Source organism: Drosophila nasuta, chromosome 2R, assembly GCF_023558535.2.
Source record: "Drosophila nasuta strain 15112-1781.00 chromosome 2R, ASM2355853v1, whole genome shotgun sequence".
Lineage (NCBI taxonomy): Eukaryota > Metazoa > Arthropoda > Insecta > Diptera > Drosophilidae > Drosophila > Drosophila nasuta.
The window spans coordinates 25,000,644-25,019,281 of NC_083456.1; the positions used below are offsets into that span (position 1 = coordinate 25,000,644).

General features: G+C 35.0%; 4 protein-coding genes across 7 annotated transcripts in view; 3 read left to right on the forward strand and 1 right to left on the reverse strand.

The window, feature by feature from the left end:
* Nucleotides 1-1,897, forward strand: part of LOC132787027 (protein held out wings) — a 39,558-nt gene extending 37,661 nt beyond the window's left edge. For 3 of the 4 annotated variants that reach the window (XM_060793875.1, XM_060793874.1, XM_060793876.1), the window contains exon 8: nucleotides 567-1,897. In XM_060793875.1, coding sequence (XP_060649858.1) covers nucleotides 567-787 — 221 coding nt within the window. In that variant the 3' untranslated portion in view covers nucleotides 788-1,897. The remainder of the gene's footprint in view (nucleotides 1-566) is intronic. The other variant, XR_009632496.1, reaches the window with a different exon arrangement.
* Nucleotides 1,898-1,988: 91 nt separating this feature from the next.
* Nucleotides 1,989-7,106, forward strand: LOC132787028 (uncharacterized). The gene is made up of 4 exons (XM_060793882.1): nucleotides 1,989-4,180; nucleotides 4,848-4,990; nucleotides 5,993-6,131; nucleotides 6,211-7,106. The coding sequence occupies exons 1-4, from the start codon at nucleotides 3,948-3,950 to the stop codon at nucleotides 6,449-6,451; spliced, it is 756 nt and encodes a 251-aa protein (XP_060649865.1). The 5' UTR covers nucleotides 1,989-3,947; the 3' UTR covers nucleotides 6,452-7,106.
* A 3,006-nt stretch (nucleotides 7,107-10,112) lies between these two features.
* LOC132786409 (uncharacterized) lies at nucleotides 10,113-11,235 on the reverse strand. Its single transcript, XM_060792928.1, has 2 exons — nucleotides 11,069-11,235; nucleotides 10,113-11,008 (listed from the first exon to the last, which is right to left on the reverse strand). The coding sequence occupies exons 1-2, from the start codon at nucleotides 11,160-11,162 to the stop codon at nucleotides 10,755-10,757; spliced, it is 348 nt and encodes a 115-aa protein (XP_060648911.1). The 5' UTR covers nucleotides 11,163-11,235; the 3' UTR covers nucleotides 10,113-10,754.
* A 717-nt stretch (nucleotides 11,236-11,952) lies between these two features.
* Nucleotides 11,953-12,444, forward strand: LOC132786410 (uncharacterized). The gene is made up of 3 exons (XM_060792929.1): nucleotides 11,953-12,056; nucleotides 12,126-12,167; nucleotides 12,233-12,444. The coding sequence occupies exons 1-3, from the start codon at nucleotides 11,996-11,998 to the stop codon at nucleotides 12,403-12,405; spliced, it is 276 nt and encodes a 91-aa protein (XP_060648912.1). The 5' UTR covers nucleotides 11,953-11,995; the 3' UTR covers nucleotides 12,406-12,444.
* The last annotated feature ends 6,194 nt before the right edge of the window (nucleotides 12,445-18,638 follow it).

Sequence of the window (18,638 nt, forward strand, 5' to 3'; positions counted from 1 at the left end):
ATTTCAACAACTCTGAACAAACAAAACTTCGACTTTGAATAGTTTTACGAATATGAATATATATATTCGAGACAAGTTACTAAACGTTTGTGAGCTATCTTGAATCTTGAATCTTGGCCTGCATGTCCTGTGTGCCCTGCTCTCTTAATCAAATTAAAACAAACATATATATTTCTTGTTCACATTGCATACTCTATAAATATATACTATATATATTATATTATACATCTGATATGCCCGCTTTCATTTAGTAACTTTAGCGCTCATAATTCGCATATATTAAAACGATTTCAATGTTTGATGTTAGGCAACTAAAGTATAAAGAAGGAAACAAAAATATATAACTAACTGCTAACCATATATTAAAACTCAATTTCCATTTCTACGACTTTTTTATTTACATGCTAACCAAACAAACAAAAAACCCAAAAAAAAATATCTATACAAAAAATCTAAAACAAATCGAACAACAACATATACATACACACAAAAATCACAACAAAACAAAAAAAAAAAATAAAATACAAATCCTGACAACTGCCGTTGCTACATTGCCGCTTGGCCAGATGAGCTCGACATTGAGATGCAGCCAGGATTCAACAGCAAACGATTTGCATTTGAATGCAGCAACAGCAGCAGCAGCAGTAACAACAACAATAACTATTACTATGAGAACAACAACAGCAGCAGCAGCAGCAGCAATAATTGTATTAGTGTGGCAACTACGGTGTGGCAGCAACATCAACAGCAGCAACAACAACAACAACAACAACAACAGTGGCAGTAGTCATTGCATTGTGTGCCATCGCAAATAGAATGTGAAATTCTAATAGCAACTGCAACAACACTCGTCACTGACAAACTAAACTATAAAGCATCCACAAACACACACACACACTCGCTCGAACATCAAGTCTGTGGCCTGTTGCCTGCAACTTTAACAACAACAACAACATCAATAAAACAAAAGTAATAATGATAATGTATTGAATTTTGTGGCCATTTCTGTTGCGTTTTGCAAACGACAAAACAAAACCTTTAAACAAATCAAACAATAGTGTATAGTTATTATATTTAATGGATAACTTGTAATAATAATTATTATTATCGATTATCACATGCACTCATAAGTAGCACATAATTTACAAAAAGTTCAGCGAACAAAAATTACTTAAACTGCAGCAAATCGAACGTATATATCCATATATCCCATATGTGTATATGCCCTTAGAGCCATTCTTAATATTATGTCTATTAAAATATTTAATGAAAAACACAAAAAAAAGAAAAGAAAACTCAAAAAAATAATCATGTTTACGGAATCTCATCAAGAAATCTGCAATTCGTTTTGATCACAATTTTTTTTATAAAAATGCTCGCGAAGAAGAATCTTTTTTTGTAGTTCATAAGGTTAAATAGTTGTTTTTTTATCTGTACAATGACTAAATAACAATTACACACACACACATACATGTATATCCATATTCATTATGCAGCATTTGATTGTTTTTATTGATGCTCTGCTAATGTCTCGATTAATGCAAAACATCATCATTTAGTTTTGTTAAATTGACGCAAATTCTTGTTAATGAAGTATTTCGATTATGAATACGTTATATCTGCTATATACATACGCAAAACAATTATGAATCTTAAGTCTATATAAACTATAAAAACCGATTATGATAACAAAAAAAGCATAAGAGAAAAAACAAACAAAACAAAATACGCAACAGCCATATTTAGTTAATGAAAAATAACGAATATCATGCATTAATAATGTACAAGTTAAACATAAATAATTTAATCTTAATTAATAATGTTAATGTTGAGCTCAAGCACAATGTATTATACACAAAAAATAAAAACAAAAACAAAAGAAAAATTAAAAAAACAAGGATAAAAATAATGAAAAGTAATAATATTTTTGATAATAGATAATGTTTGACCAAACAATAACAAAATTCTTTAATTTAAAATGAGTTCTAGAAGTTAGAAAACGCACATAATTTTTTGAAAAATGTTTATAAATAATTAAAAATATTTTTAAAATTAATAAATGAAAATGATATGAACGGGGATGAAAGAAGGAGAAGAAGAAGATGTAATGAATGTGAACTGCATTTAAATTATGGTACAAATGAAAAATTGATAGATAATTGTTTTAAATTAAAGAATTTTGCATGAAGCTGAAACTGAAAAACTGATTGAAAGCAAATACACAATGTATGTAATTATGTGTGCCTTTTTCAAAGCATTGCAACTAAGTTAATTGTTAAATTTTAAATAATAATATTATTGACGGCACCAATCAAAATCATATATAGAATTGGCAAACGAATGAAAATGTGAAATCAATCGCTAGGCAGCCGCTACATCATGAAATTATTATAATGCTACTATATACTATAATGATGTGAATCCCGACATACTCAAAATACTTGCGAGTGAAACACAATTCAAACGAGAAATACTACATAATTTAACAATTTAATAATAATAATATTATAATTTTATGTTTATAATCGGCAATCGTGCAATCGTAACAATCGTGCACCGCCAAAATTTACAAATTTTTTGGTGTGCTGCCTATGGAAATTTTTCGATAACCGAATGATCGATAGAGTATACATATAAATGGTTTCGTAATCGATATCGTTGTTGAATTTCAATTCAATTGATGATTGTGAGTAACCTATTAACTAATCTCTAAATAAATAATATAAAGTAATAATAATAATAATAATAATAATTAGTTGTAATCTTTAAGCACGTGGCAAATTGAATGTTGTATGTACTATTGTGTTAATGGGGAACATTTTTATTTGAAACAAACAATATTCACAATATTCATTCATTAAATATCATGAAAACATTACACATTATTGCAAATCCATTGGAATTATTTGCAAATCTTATCCACATATGTTCAAATAATAATTATTTACGCAACTGTAACAAAAAAAAAACAAAAATCAAACTAAATTATGTACAAGTTTTTGCATAAAATAAATGTTTATAAAAAACCAAAAAACTGAAAACGTATTTCAATATGGAGTGAACTGCGTAGTTGCAATTGGGATAATTGGGCGAATGCACGCTTTGAAATATGAATAACAAATTGTTGTCTACCAGAGAAAACAAAAACAAGACAAAAATCAACAATAGCCCAATTTGCCATCGGTGCAATTGAATTGTGTGAATGAGTGAGTGAGTGTGTGGCAACTCATTTGGTTGCCAGGGGATGTCCCGAAACTGCTTATTGACATGAGGACGTGTGTGTGTGTGTGTGGGCAGGCTTTGAAACAATAGAAGCCTACCAAATGCACGAGGACATATGAGGTTGCCACACACTGCTATCTAATCTGTGTCCACCTTGGAGAGAGGAGGCAACGTTTTTCGTTTCGCAATGGTGCAGAATTAATCTAGAATCGGAGCATACGGTGATGATGCAATTGTGATTGCATTGTGCTTGTGTAACAAAGTGGTTAATAACCACAAAGGAGTTATCTGGCCAACTCAAACACCTACGCTCTCTCTAGGCGGAGGATATATTTGGTTCGATTTGCACAATGCATCTTGAGGTTCGTCGTAACTTATGCTACAATAATAGTTAATTAAGTACTGTTGACATGGGCACAGAAGCAACAGCAATCATTTATGCAAGCAAACTTCTTCAAGGACCCATCCAGCTTCCTTTTGTATTGTAAACAAACCAAACAACACGTGCGAATGCCGTCAATGCGCATGCGCTGTTATTAACAGTGACTTAACAGCGCGCTGTTAACGCGTCCTTAAAAGCCTGGAGCTGTATGGCAACCGGCTCAGTTCAACGGTAGCAAGCGAATTGCAAGGATCGAAATCTCGAAAACGGATTAGTTCAACAACGTCTTCGCGTAGCAACAAGTGAGCTCTCAAAGTCGTGGAGCTAACTATCGTGTATACACATGGCGAACCGACTGATGATACTTTGCTACTTAGTTGTGCTGTTCGTTGCCATGGCTAATGCGCGTAATGAAACCCATCAGAATCCACCGCCACCGTTGGCGCACGTTGAACAGTGCGGGAACACTGAGAAGATGGTCGATGAATGCTTTAAGGATTTGCCATCACATCTAACAGAGTTTTTACAAAACACAAAAATTGTCATAAGCAAACAGGAGATCATGGCTAAGTGCATGTAAGTGTCGAAGGCCATACAGATAAACATATACAGACAGACACGCACACACAACACTCATCAGGAAAAAACAACTCGAAAAGTGTTTTAAGTGCCTGGAAATGCGTGAGAGATAGCTATAAATAAAACACCTGTGCGGACACATACATTATTGATTATCCCTCCAGACACCGCACAGACTCCCTCTCGATGTGTCTTCTGGACCCTTTTAACTCAATTCGACTTGAGCTGTAAAAAGCAAAAGAAAAAGTAAAGAAAGTTTATAAAAGGGTTTCGCGTAGAGTGCAAAAGCCTAATTAAAGAGTTTTCTTTGTGTTCTTAAATTTGTTTTGCTCAATCGCACTTAATTGAGTTTTTGGCAAATTTGTAAATTCGAAAATATGAAAATCTATCTGGTGCGCAGTGTAATTTGATCAGCAATTAAAAATACGCTACAAATTGAAGAATTTATCATCAATTCAAATGAAATCAAAACCCTCGTTAGTTACAGTGGCAAATTCGCAAGGTCCGATTTAATTAGAATGAATATAAGGTCAAAAAAATACATAAACGAGGCAGCACTTTAACATCATGTTATAGCGCAACATAATTATAAATATTTACATAACAACTCGCAAAAATATTCTCTGTTTGTGCCCCAGCACTAATTATTCAAATTTATTTATAGTGTTTTCAATAAGGGCATGAAATGCTTTGATGCCTATGCAGCGCGTTGCCTGCAGAGTCGAAAGCTAAACTTGTTTAAAAACAACGTCGATGGTGCTCGTAAATTTTTAAAGAAATTCTGTTCCGATGAGAATTTTCAAAGAGGTAAGTTTGAAATACAAATTTATGGCATTAAACATCAATAGACCTTTGCATGCTGTGATTGAATTACAAACTCAAATATCAAGCATGTAATGCGAGCTTCAAAGCCATGGAAAGACATGAGCATATTTTATTTTCTGGCATATTTTATTAAACTAGTTTTTGTTGTTACCATTATGGTAAATTAAATTTCGATTAAAGCAACCTTAACAAAGTTGGAATTGCTAAACTTTTGGTCAGCTTCAGTCATTTGATTGCTTCTTTTGCAGCAAACAGAAAAATATGTAGCATACTTTTCGGAGTATGATTAAATTCTTGAAATTTTTAGTATCATTACATTCAATTGCGCCGTCTGGCATTTGATGAATCAATGTCTAGCTCTTAAAGACTCGCAAGTGCAGCAGAGTGTAAAGCACGCGCAGACTAAGTGGTCTAGCTGTTTGTTCTTTGCTGTTCTTTAGTAAAGTGCATCTCAAAGCAAACGCACACACACACACACGCTGCAATTTCACTCATTCTTACTTAGCTGAGGAAGAACATGTAAAACATGCACAGCTGAGAAGCCTTGGCAACTTTCATTTTCACAAATGAAAGTTAAATATATTATGTATACGCACGTGTTGTTTGTGTTTGTGAGAGCAGTTGTCAAAGCACTTAAATACAACATTAATTTAATAGTTTATTTAATATGCCTAATATAATATATTATTTAATGATAGCTTCACTTTGTAGTCATAATTGATGTACGTTATCACTCGGCCTAAAATGAAAACTGCGAAGGATTTAAAATCAAAAATTCACAGCATTAATTAAATATGGTCGACTATTTAATGTAAGAAATAATTAAGTGCGCATCAATATTCATTGTGTGGAAAAAATAATCATAATATTTAAATGGATTTTTTACTTTTGAAATGCTGTTGAATATGAAAATTTTAAAGACAGATTTTTGATTTGCACCTCTTTAAATATTTGAATGTAATTGGCATAATTTCTGTTTCGTAGATTATTTGCGGCACAAGGATTGTTTCGCCTACATTCAACCAGATTGGGTTAGCTGCACCGCTGACTTTGAGAACATACTCACGGATGATTTGCACGACGATACCCGCAATGTTAGCGATAAATTCATGGAGTTTTGTTGGTAAGCAACATCTGCTGCGAGGGGGAATTGAAAAGTCAAGCCGAGAGTAATTGTTGTCGCTTGCCACTTTCTGTTGCAGTGCACGTTACGCGTACGAGAATTGCATCTACAATAGTGCGCGATATAAGTGCTACAAGCATTCGGCCGAATTTGCACGCGAAACCGCCAAAATGCTGTCGGATGAGAAGCACTTCAGCAATTGCCGCCACCTGGAGGACATCTGTGCGCATTCGACACGCATCGCCTGGATATCGAGCAGTTTTTATCCCCTGGCTCTAGTACTGATGTTGCGTTTTCTGCGGCACCTCGCCGGACCGTAGATTCTCCGCTCTGTGGTTGTGTGCGTGTGTGTCTCTCTCTATGTGTGTGTGTATAAGTATGGTGGTGTAGGTTGTCCAATTGAAAATGCATAGCATTGAGCGATTCGCTTGCAAAACAAAAAAAAAACATAAAACATGGGCATGTGATTCTCTTGGGGTGGGTAAACTGGGTCGGACAGCGGCACTTGTTAGTCTTAACAAAAAAATCTCCAATACTACATATAAAAACTTAAGTTGATGTATGTTAATGTGTATATGTGTACCATATTATTTGTGTGAAACATTTGTGTATATCAAATAAATTTCACTTCAGCTATGCGACACGTCTTTATCCTATCCGACGACTACTTAAAGAAAAGTTCAATAACTATCTGATGCGCCATCATCTGGCGTATACGTAATATGCTAAATTGATTGAATGGGCCTTTGTGTCTTCTGTCTACACCGATAAGGTAAATCCGTCACGCAATGAACTCATCCAGGACGTGCTCGGAAACTTTGTTTGCCAGACTATTTTTCCAGGTATTTATCTTTTAAATGGATGGTGGCAGATATGTTTGCCTTTGCGTTCTTTTGACAGTCCATTTGGAAAGTCCGTGGAGAAAGTTTTGAGTAGGCAAACAACCTGTGTAACTATGGCGGCGACTCCTGCCAATATAACGTCAATAACATCAACAACTTTAGTAGCTGCCAACAAAACATATTCATATCGGTGTTTTTTTGGGTTCTGTTTGCTATTTAGTTTCCTGGAAAGAAAACTTATAATTTTGTTAACGGAGAATGCAATTTAAGTACTTCTAAAGTTACACCAAACTAAAATTGTTGCAATATTTTCTTGTTTTTTTCTCTCTGTTTTTTACTCTACATATTGTTGCCTTTCAATGGGGATCGATATTAATTTCGCTCTGTTGGTCGTAATGCAAGTTAACGCTCATAGCTTATGCATTGCACTACTTGCCTCCTCTATACAATGTCAAAGGCTAGTCCTTTGGGGCAAGCTGCATCGTTGTTGCCATCCGAGTCAAGTGGAAAGTTCGAACGTGTTTTTCTGGCAGAAGAGTCTTCAGGCGATTTGCTTAGCTGAAAACTAGCACAAACTTGTGATTTATCCACAAACGCGTAAGCGATAAAATTTGTAATTAATTAAGCGAGCTGGTCAGCAGCGGCAAACAGCGACATTTGATGTTCGATCTATGTATTGCTGAAGTGACTGGTCGTCTACAGCTGCTGGGCATATAAAACATGTTGTTGTTTTTATTCGCGCACAGCTAAAATCAAATTACTTGCTGTCATCTGCACGCAAAGACACAAGGCAAAAAAGTCACGGCAAAGCAAAGTCAAAAGCAAAAGCAAATGGCAAATGACAGTTGGAAGGACTGAAGACGCAGCCACGTGCATGCAACATGTTGCCCAGGGATACGGAGGGAGTGGACAAAAGCAAGAGAAAGTAATAATACGAGTAGCGTTACACGAGTAGTTCTGAAACAATTTTAAGAGGCAAATATGTAGCAAAAAAAATTCATATAAATTGCAATGTTTTTCTTAAATAAGCTAGGCATATTAAAAGTGTCGGTTTTGTAATAAATGTTTGCTTCACATTTCGTAGGTACAAATATGAAATCTGCAAAATAACACCTTCATATCTGTAGGCAGACATTGTGCTTGCCAACTGCCATCTGCGTTATTGAATATTAAATTGATGTCATAAATGAAAATTGTACTCTTTCATCTCTTTCGGCAATTATCAATCTTTCTCGCTTGTATTCGATTTTATTGGATTGAAATTTTAAATTGATTGTTGGTCCTTCTGATTGTATGAGTTTTAAATCCCTGCAACACTTAAGCTCTTCAATGTTGAGCGTACTTTATGAAATATTTACTTTTGCTATTGGTAAATGGCTCTTCAACATTTTCTTTGATTACCTTTCCTTGCGTTCAATTTGGCAAGCTTAATTATGCGATTTATTTGTCGTTCATTCACCCCGGTTTCGTTTGGCTATTTTAACTACTTCATTAACGACGGCTAATTGGATTTTCATCAAATGCAAAAGGGGTTTTCATAATAAGATTATCAGGGGTTACTACAGATTTCAACTTTAAATAAACACACTATAAATAAATATGCTTGAGCTGAAGTTTCAGAATTACCTTTAGTCAATAATTGGATTACTCGAACATCGTTTACATCATCTGTTTTAAGTTACGTAATCAATGTGCTCTTCAAATTGATTGAATGATTAATTGCATTTTGTAATGATTGGGAGACACAACTGGCAAATATTGTTTAAGAAAGCAAATTAAGCCATTTACATTTACTTGAAAGTTTTCAATTTGCAGCTGTGTTAAAATCAATTATTAAATGCAAAATTCGAACCCAGCCTTTGCATGATTAATTTCTACAGGATTTGCTGTGACAGACATGCATTTGACAAATTAAAAACAACTTTTAAACAGACCTTGTTAAAATAAACTTTTAAGGAAGCTAAATTGAATATTAAGTTCATGAATGGTTGATATATAGTTTAAATAAGTTTTGTGGATTTCTTGGATCAACTTGAATTGGTCAAATTAAATGGAACTTTTAGATAGATGCCGTTGAAATAAACTTTTAAGGAAGATAAATCGATTATTTTGTTTTTTTAATAATAAATGTTCAGTATTTCTTGAATCAATTTAAATTGGTCCAATTACATATAACTTTTATAGTAGACTTTTAAGAAGGATAAATCGATTATGTTGTTAAATTTTGTGAGTTTCCTGGATTACTTTGAATTGGCCAAATTAAATACAACTTTTGAAATAAACTTTGAAGCACTTTGAAGATAAATAGAATATTTTGTTTATGAAATATACATATATACAAAGTTTAAATACATTTTCGAGCATTTTTTGGATATTATGTATAAAAGTGCTTTAAAAATAGACAAATCTGCGTCTATTCAAAACAGCAAAGATAATTATTATACTTGTTTTATAAATATGGCAAATTAAATGCAAGCACCTGCACACAGTAGCCGAGCTTGAAATTAATAGCAAAAAAAGACTACATCTAAGATTAGAATATTTTCCTCTCTCTTCACAAAGTGAATACTGAGAATTTTATCTTCAGCAATGTATCAAGTTTTTGCTACAATAAAACATTCCAATAAAATTCACTTAAAATTTTTTGTTCTTGGAAAAAAAAACAGTTTTTATTGTTATAAAGCAAAATATAGTAGAGTGCTATAAATTGTTCTTTTCAGTTTCTATGCATAGTTTGAAATTGTGCATTTCATGCATTAAATTGAGTTGGTAAAATTAAATGCAACCTTTAAATAGATCCAATAGAAATACATTTTTAAAAAAGATAAATCGAATATTTTATTTTACATAGTATATAGAAAGTTGAAATAAAATTTCGAACATTTCTTGGAGTAGTTTGATAAATTAAAGTACTTTTCATGTAGACAAATTTGCATCTATTCAAATCAATAAACATCATAATAATACTTGTATTATGGAACATTAAATGCAAGCACCTGCACACAGTAGGAGAGCTTTATATTGATAACAACAAAGAATACATCTATGTTTAGAATGTGTTCCTCTCACTCACTACATAAAGTGAATACTGGGAATTTTACCGTCAACAAGTTTTTACTACAATAAAAAGTAAAGAAAATATACATACTCTTTTTTATTCTTCAAAGCAAAGAACAGTTTTAATTGTTATAATGTAAAAAATAATAGAGTGCTTAAAGTTTCTCTTCGGTTTCTAACAGGTGAACTAAGCTAATGAAAGCCAAATTAATGCTATTAATTAACGCCACTCATTTTGACGTATTATTCGCCTATTTTACGCCTACGAATAATTTACATAATTTCCCCTGCGCAATTGTTAGGTTGCATTCTGCGAATTATGGCAAACACAATATATTATGGTATATGTAGAAATTCCCGTCTGCTGCTTACATAAATCGCGCACACACAAAAGCAATGAAAATGAGTTAAAATTACTTTATAGCTGCACGATTACTATGGAAACCACAATTATGTACGTATGTATAGCTATAGCTATAGCTGCTTCTGTGTGGCGTCACACAGTCAGTTTAGTTTATTTGTTTATTCAACAAACTTTGCCAGTATTTTATTCTTTTTGCTGATGATGAGCGATGAACGTCACGGAAGCCATTTAATAAATTTTTGCTTTTTTCTGTTTTAATTGTAAAAGTTCGAGCACAACACGGCGTATACGCAATCTATTGCAATGCAGACCGAATGCGACCTGATAATCATGTCTGTTGCATTATTATTTAATGGCCGCTTAACCGCTTATGATTTGCGTCAGACCGCCATCATCGTAGCCACCACCGCCACCGCCTCTGTAGCCACCGCCATTGCCACCGCCTCCATAACCTCCACCACCACCGCGACCACCACCGCCACCTCCACTGTAGCCATTTGGTCCAAAGTTGCCAGAGTAAACCGGACGTCCGCCACCGTTACCACCACCGCCTCTGCCACCGCCTCCGCCGTTGGCTGAGTAAACGCCAGGCGCTTGACCACCGGGTGGATTACCTGCAAGTGCCGTTAGTTGTATTTTCGGTTGATTATTTTTGCATTGAATGTTGAACTTACAGTCATAACATCCGCCACCAATGTAGACAGCCGCCTGCGAGATTGCCAATGTGCTCAGCATTAAAACCGCAAAAGCCAATGAAAAATTTCCCATTTTACTATCGTTGTAGCTGTTGCTGTTGTTGTGATTGAGTTGAGATGCCAAACAAGTCTGGGCGACTGACAAAGCTAACGTCTACTTTTATACGGCAAACGTAAGCGAATTGTGTGATTTACCAAAGCAACGCCTTATCGATACTATGCACTCAGATCTAGTATGAAGGTCTGTCTATACTAGCGAATACTCAGAAATAGACAGAGAGAGAGAGATGCATGTATTAATCAAAAGCGGGGAAATGCCCAGTCTTAATCGTAAGTGACGTGCTACGAGAACACTGACGTTCTAGCAATTACAAAACCAGCATTTGATTTGTGCTCCATCTGTGAAGTGTACATCGATTTGATGTCTGCCACTCGACAGTCACGACTCACACGATGGACGACGATGGGAAAAGCCAACTTCTCTGGAATCTATACTACTCGTATTATCATTCATGTTCCACTACAATTCTCTGAGTTTGTTCGCCACAAGTTGAATAGCAATTATGTAAATTGAAATCTTCATTTTAATTTGGTTTTGTTACGAAATGCCTTTTTTTGTGGGTGTGTGCTTTTAAGCTATGTCATAAATCTCCATCAATTTGTAATTGCTTTTCTCTCCAAGCACCCTTTCAAAACTCTTCGAGCATATCAACAAAGTGAAGCCAGTTGCGTTGAATCAAATGCTGGCAGCGCATTCAACAGTCGTCGCATTTTTACTGTCATCTCATTGAACCGTTAGCGATAAGATTTAACACTAATACACACATTATGCAAATTGATTTGGTATTTGCATTTCATATATAAACTATATGGGCATTATAAAGTGGCCAGTTGTCGGTAGCTAAGATGAAGTGTTTGACGTGTGCATTGCTTTTAATATTGGGATTGCTGCCAGTTTTGATCAGCGGTTCGACTTAATTGACTTGCGGTTTGATTTGCGTTAATTATACTCTATATTCTTGCTCTAATTTCGCAGCTTATCCCGGCGTTGTTATTGTGAATGGCAGGTGTTTGAATTGTAAGTTAAAGTCTTACTTGAATTGACCAGTCTCCAGTCTTTAATGTTTTTGCTTTAATATAAAGGTGATAAGCCGGATGGTGAAGCTGTTTATGTGAATGGCCAAGAGTATCGCAGCTTTGATGGTGGCAACGTGATTCTGGATCGCCCTGGCTATAATGGTCCTACAACAGTCTATCGCCGAGGCGGCACAACAATTGTCAATGGCAATTGCAAAGTTTGCAATGTGGATGTTTAAAATGTTGTAAAAATATTGAGTAAAGTGTGCGAGCATTAAGTCTTTATCTGATCACATCATTTGCATAGCGAGGCAAGTAATCTCTGCATTCTCGTAAAAGCTTTGAGCCAACAATAAGCGAAACTTCTATTGCAATCTCTTTGTGTGCATGTGACTATTTCGCATACTTTCAGTTTCCACTCTTCATTTATTCTTTCATGTCCTCACACATCGATTGCTAGCAGACACACACATGCATTGTTGTCCAGCATTACAAATTGTATTTTAAATCGACAACAATAGCTGACATAAAGCATCTTATTGAGGTTTCTTTTCCTCAATTGAATTTACTTCTTTTGTGACAAGCGCAAACATGCCAAGTATCCATATCGATGCTATGTATAGATAGATAGCAGGTAACATGCTAAAAGGGTTGTTTGTTATTTCATTTTCTTTCTTGTTGAACTGATCAATCTTTAGCAATTTTGGTAAGAGCTTAACCATTTTGCATGTGTGTACAAGTATAATAAAACAGGTTGTTGTGTTTACGGCGTGGGAGTCGGCTCGTAACACAATCAACTTAATTGGCCTCGCGCTCAAGTTGCGCAAGTTTTCACCAGTGAGTGCAACACTGCGTATGCTTAATATCCTTGAAGCAGCTGTGCTTTTGCATGTGGAAAAGTGTTTTCTGCAATGTTGTTCCTCTCTCTCTCGCTCTCTTGTAAATATTAAGAATATGCTGCGGATATGTTGTGAATGGTAGGATTTCGGCGTGAGAGAAACTTAATAAAAACAAGAGCTCTAGCAATATAACAATACCGAGAGCTTCAATTGCACTTGCAGCAGACTCAACATGCATGAGTAGATAAGCTCTTTAAATGGGGAGTGAGAGACTTGCATATATTCTATATTTACAGCAGTTTATACACCTTGGCATATTTATAATATTTCTCAATTTTTGTAGAGTATTTTGCCAACTTAGTTTGGATTTAAAGTAATCGTGGCATTTAAACTTCAACTTTTAATAAAATGAATGAAACGTCTTCATGTTCATGAAATCTGTTTGGTCAAATTCTAAAGGTCACAGCTTATAAATACTTTTATTTTTATTAGTTTTGCAAAAGAAATACACAGAGAAATGAGGAAATTATTTCTCTTGCCGTCAGTGATTTGATTTATTTTCAGTTGTTATTTGGCTTCCAATCGACACAGCTTGACTTAAATTTCATTTTCAGCACACTTCTTCGTTCTTGAGCCTAATTTGTCTGTCATTTAAAGCTTGCTGAATTCCATTTAGTGGAGTAAGAGGCAGATGGAATGTGATGTTTGACTTCCCTTTGTGTTCGTTTTTGCTTTTGTAACAATTTCTTGTTTGCTTTTTTCTCCTCTGAAATTCTCTTTTTTCATTGGGAATGAAAAGCGTGATTTATTGTTGTCACTAGCGATTCGCTTGTATTACTCGTGTGTATGTGTTTAAGTACCTTTTCGACAACAGGTAAATACAGTTGTTGGGCTAAGCTTAATACAGTCACGTTCGAGTATTTTCGATACCTAATACTTTGTCTCGTGCTGTGAACTCAATTTAATTTGCCTATCGCAATGCAGCCGGAAATTTATTTGCAATGGAATGATAAATATGTAGGGTGGAGTACGCATTGGAATTTTCTTTCATTTCTTCCTTTTTTTTTGTCTCGGTTTTTCCAATTGAAATGCAAATGACAGCAGATGCCTGCAATCAAATGTTGGTTTCTTTGATTTCGACTTTATACTTTTATTTTTTGTTTTGTCTGCAAAAATTCAAATGTAAGCCATAATTAAAATGCATACTCGACCACAAGGGGTTGCAATAAGTGAATGCTGCAAGCTGCACATTATTATGTATGAAGTACAGTGAGTGTGACCTAAAAGGGATCAAGGCAAGAACGAAACGAACTTCTTGTTTGTGGCATTGGGGAGCACATAAAAAGATGTTACCCTCTTGACTCATAACTTCAAGTATTCCAACCGAGTCTGAGGAATTTTTTCTCTTTAAGTAAAAGTGCTCTCTGCTAGCTGTTGGCGTGTGTACTCTGTTCGATAAGCCCAGTGAGAAACCAAGGGAACAATAAATTTATTCGCTGCAGGGAATTGTTTGTTGTTACAGCTTTCACTGTGTAGCCATAGCTTAAGAAAAAGCTTTTTGGCAAAAATGTTCTATTGCAAAATAATCAAATGGAAATATTGAAAGCAAGAATGCTGCTGTCAATTGTTGGCCAATCTTTCACAGCATGAAATAAAGTATTTAATTGAAATACTTTCAATTGGTTGACGAAAAACTTCTGACCAATTGGATTTAGTTTTGAACGAACTAAATTGGACAAGTGGCTAACCGGTCGACTTTTGAAAGTGTCACTTTAATTTTCCAGACAAAGTTGATTTGATTCTAGAAAACATCTCCCGCTGTGCGGTTGAAAGTTAATTAAATGCACTGGGCATTTACTTTAGCTAACAACAAAAAGCAAAATGCCATCGCTTTGTTGCATATTTAGTGGTGCTATTAATATATAAATAAATGTGCTTCAGGTGAAGAATATAATATAAATTTTCCGGTTTAAAGGCTTTACTTTTGGCTTGCATCAAAGTATTTATCAAGTATTTTGTGACATTCTCAAAAAGTTGCTAATATAATCCTTTTTTGGCCCATTCATTTCGCTTTCGTTACCTTCCTTTGTGTGTCTGCACATATTTATTTCATTTTTCGTTTGCAAAAGAATAAAAAATTATGTTCACTTTCAATTGTATTTCCCAAGTGATTTGGCACTGTGAATTGTTTTCCTTTCTGTTTGCGTACCCAAGCGACAAGTGCCTCGTGTTTGAGATACACTTTTGGAGTGGGCACTTCGAGAGGCTCGACAGTTTTTCTCGTTTTTTTTTTCACTTTTTTGTTTGCCCTCCGCTCCCATTCCCATACAAATATTAAACGTTCTGCAGCAGCGTTAACAGCCTCAACTCGACAACCTCTGACTCGGGATGACATAGCGACTGTGAACTTGGCGAAATTTTAAACACACACACACTTATATATATATATATATATTATGTTGGCTTTGTATTCGTGTGTATCTCTTTTTCTACTTGGCTTACGTATACGTAATTTTCTTTTATTTTTTTTTTGGTTGTATGCCTGAAGGTAAGTTATTTATTTGGTTATTCAGCCGCAATGGCGGCTTAATTGAATGGGCTTAAAGTGAAGTACATTAATGAGATACATTTTGATGCGCAAGTTAAATATTTAGATGGGATATCTTTGCGAGCCTTTCGCTTGCGCTTAATTAATTTCTTGCAAACTTTCAAAATCCATGAAATCGATACAGATTTTGAGTTACGCTTTGGTCAACGCGCCAGTTGAGCGTGCAAAATGATTAAAGAACATTTTGCTACAAAAGCGCAATTGTTCAGCTTGTGTAATCTCTTCATTATGGCATTTAATAATAACAAAACATGATTTGCAGCGTGTGTAATGCTTGAGGTAACTTTTCAATTGTGTGTGTTTAATTTGCTTTTCTGCTGTTGCTGTTGGGCATTAAAAGAGCTTTTGAATAAGCGTTGAATAATGTTTCATTTTCGCATTATTAGTTCAATTTAAAGTACGCAAATCCTTTGCTGCTCTTTTGAAGCTATGTAAATTTCGATTTACATGATTTTTGTGTTACTTTTGTCATTTATTGAGCTGATTTTCCTGGAACTGAATTGAATGTATCGAGATTTCTGTGTAATGTGAGCTATGTGTAATGTCTTTGTCACTTGGACAAATGATATATTTAGACCTTTTCTCACTGACTTTTACTTTGCACATCGACCGATTAATGTTTTTACCTGTTCAACTAAATAATTCACATGTCAGCAGTTGCGAAACACTTTCATTATGCGGTCCGAGACAATCAATCTATGTCGAAAGCCATGTCCAGGCTTAATTATGAATTCCCATAGTTTCTGATACATGTATTACCATAGTGTGCGTGGGTGTTGCTATTATTGTATGCGATTATGAGTTGATGTTTCATGTGTGTAGTATATAATAATATTATTATATCTCACACCCTCCAACGGGGTTTCATTTTGTATTTTAATTAGTTTTGCCTCTTGGCCATATTCTACTCTCTCAGTCCAAACAAATAAATACATCTTTGAGACTTACATATACAGGCAGTCAGCAGCCAGGCAGCCAGGCAGCCAGCCAGACTTCTGCTCCTTCCTTTTCGAGCTGACAAAGCCTGATATGCTCTAGGTGCAAGTCAACGTGCCAAGGTCGTTCAAACATTTCACAAAATCTTTTCACTAAGTAGTTTGTGCTTCGCTCTGTGTGTTCTTTAACCTCTGCTATTCACCTGACAATGAACTCCAAGTCTGCTACTCCATTCCTCGCATGAATCAAACGCATTTTTTATGGCAATTATATGCTTAAACGAGGCGAGTCCGCTTTCAGCAGCAATCCCCATAATTTATGAATGTTTTTCGCAGTCGATGATGTGTGCATAAATCAATTTTATTTCGATGACCATTACATACCTTGCTGCGCAGATTGACAGATTTAAGCTTTATGTGCACCCAACGGAATTACACATACACATACAAGTAAATGTACACACACATACACAGAGAAAATCTGTCAACGCACTCAAATTGAATTCATTTTGGTAAGAAGGACAACGTATTTAATGCCGTCAAACAGATGTTTTTGGCCAGATGTCTGCACGTGCTGTACTTAATTGCGGATATTGTGTTAACAACATAACTTTGGCAATTACAAGATGAGTTTTTTATTGACTTGCAGATACCCTCGTTTGGGAAAGAAGTGAACAGAAAGTTGAGCTTGAATGAGTCTATAGTTCACTTCATTTCACTGTAAAATTTTGCAGAACTTTGCTGCAGTATTTTCTCTCGCTTTTTACTTGAAAAGATTTCAATTAAAACTTGTTTTCTATTGCTTTAGCAAACAGGGTATATTCTAATTTTCCATATTTGTCTAGACTCCCACGTTTAGGCTTTTGATAATTTATTTTTAATTGTGGCCTAGCCCAGCAGCTGTTCTTGATTTAATTGGCATAGCTAATTTAATGTACAACATGCTTAAAAGCTAAGCCTTTTTGTTTTCGATGTGCTAAGAAATTAAAATGTTTTTTCCCACTCGAAAGTCTGTTAAAAAAAGAAAGTTGTACAGTAGCATCCAAAGAACAAATGAAAAACCCTTTAAAGCAACTTTGCTGGAATCTCAGTTTTACAGCAGTTTAGTGGCCATAGGGAAGTAACTCCCTCTGAGCACACATCTACAAATTACGTATACGCAGAGTAGTCGTATACGTGCGGGTCTGGACATTTATAGCCACAATACAAGTAATAGGCGCATATTGCGGGTCGTAGTTGCAAGACCATTTTATATATGCATGGATGTTAAAATATAAAACCGAGCAGACGACGGGCTCGCTTAGTAATATATTTATTAGATTTAGAATACGATGCAACATATGAAGCACATGTGTGCAAGGGACATACAACAAACAGCAGCAGGAGCTGAAGCAACATTAACCGACTCGACTCGAGTCCTTGGCCATGAACGTACATGTAGAACGTGCCACGTTAATGGCATTAGTACATATAAAAAGGCAAAGCAGTTACTACTGACTACTATATATACGAGTATGTATACACTCTACTTCATTGCAAGGTGCTTCTTGATGCTGTTGCGCACTCAAGCCGACTTCCAGTAATCACTAATGAAATTTGCCTATTGCTCCTCTCTGAAAGTAATTAGCAATGTGAGCATGACCCAGATATCCGGGAAATATTGTTTCCATAGTGTCGGTCTGCACACAAAGAAGTAATCAAGTTTCGCTTTGATGTAACCCCCCGGGTTACATATTTTAAGAGACTTGACATTTCATCTCCTATTGCGATTTCCTTAACTCTTTTTTTGTTTTTTTTTAACAAGTTATTATTGTACACTTTAAACTAGCTGTCTTTTGTTTCTAAAGAACCTTTTTATATTTCGTTTTTAGTATGATGAAATAGTCATAAAATGTGGTACACATTTATTATTGTTCTTAAATATCATAAAACTCGAAAAAAAAGGCGAGGCAACCTACAAATTTTTTACGACTATTATTCCTTTTCCTGGGAAATTGCTTATGATCTCAATAAAGCTACTTTTAATTGAATGCTCTTCACATTAAATTTACTTCAAAAAATACTAAAATACTACAACTACTGAAGACTAA

What these genes read in the sequence shown, in the direction of transcription:
- LOC132787028 (XM_060793882.1), top strand. Translation starts at nt 3,948, where the DNA reads ATGGCGAACCGACTGATGATACTTTGCTACTTAGTTGTGCTGTTCGTT. An exon ending in GAGATCATGGCTAAGTGCAT is followed by an intron (nt 4,181 to 4,847) that starts GTAAGTGTCGAA and finishes ATTTATTTATAG; the next exon opens with TGTTTTCAATAAGGGCATGA. An exon ending in AAATTCATGGAGTTTTGTTG is followed by an intron (nt 6,132 to 6,210) that starts GTAAGCAACATC and finishes TTTCTGTTGCAG; the next exon opens with TGCACGTTACGCGTACGAGA.
- LOC132786409 (XM_060792928.1), bottom strand. Translation starts at nt 11,162, where the DNA reads ATGGGAAATTTTTCATTGGCTTTTGCGGTTTTAATGCTGAGCACATTG. An exon ending in TGGTGGCGGATGTTATGACT is followed by an intron (nt 11,009 to 11,068) that starts GTAAGTTCAACA and finishes CGGCACTTGCAG; the next exon opens with GTAATCCACCCGGTGGTCAA.
- LOC132786410 (XM_060792929.1), top strand. Translation starts at nt 11,996, where the DNA reads ATGAAGTGTTTGACGTGTGCATTGCTTTTAATATTGGGATTGCTGCCA. An exon ending in GCTGCCAGTTTTGATCAGCG is followed by an intron (nt 12,057 to 12,125) that starts GTTCGACTTAAT and finishes CTAATTTCGCAG; the next exon opens with CTTATCCCGGCGTTGTTATT. An exon ending in GAATGGCAGGTGTTTGAATT is followed by an intron (nt 12,168 to 12,232) that starts GTAAGTTAAAGT and finishes TTTAATATAAAG; the next exon opens with GTGATAAGCCGGATGGTGAA.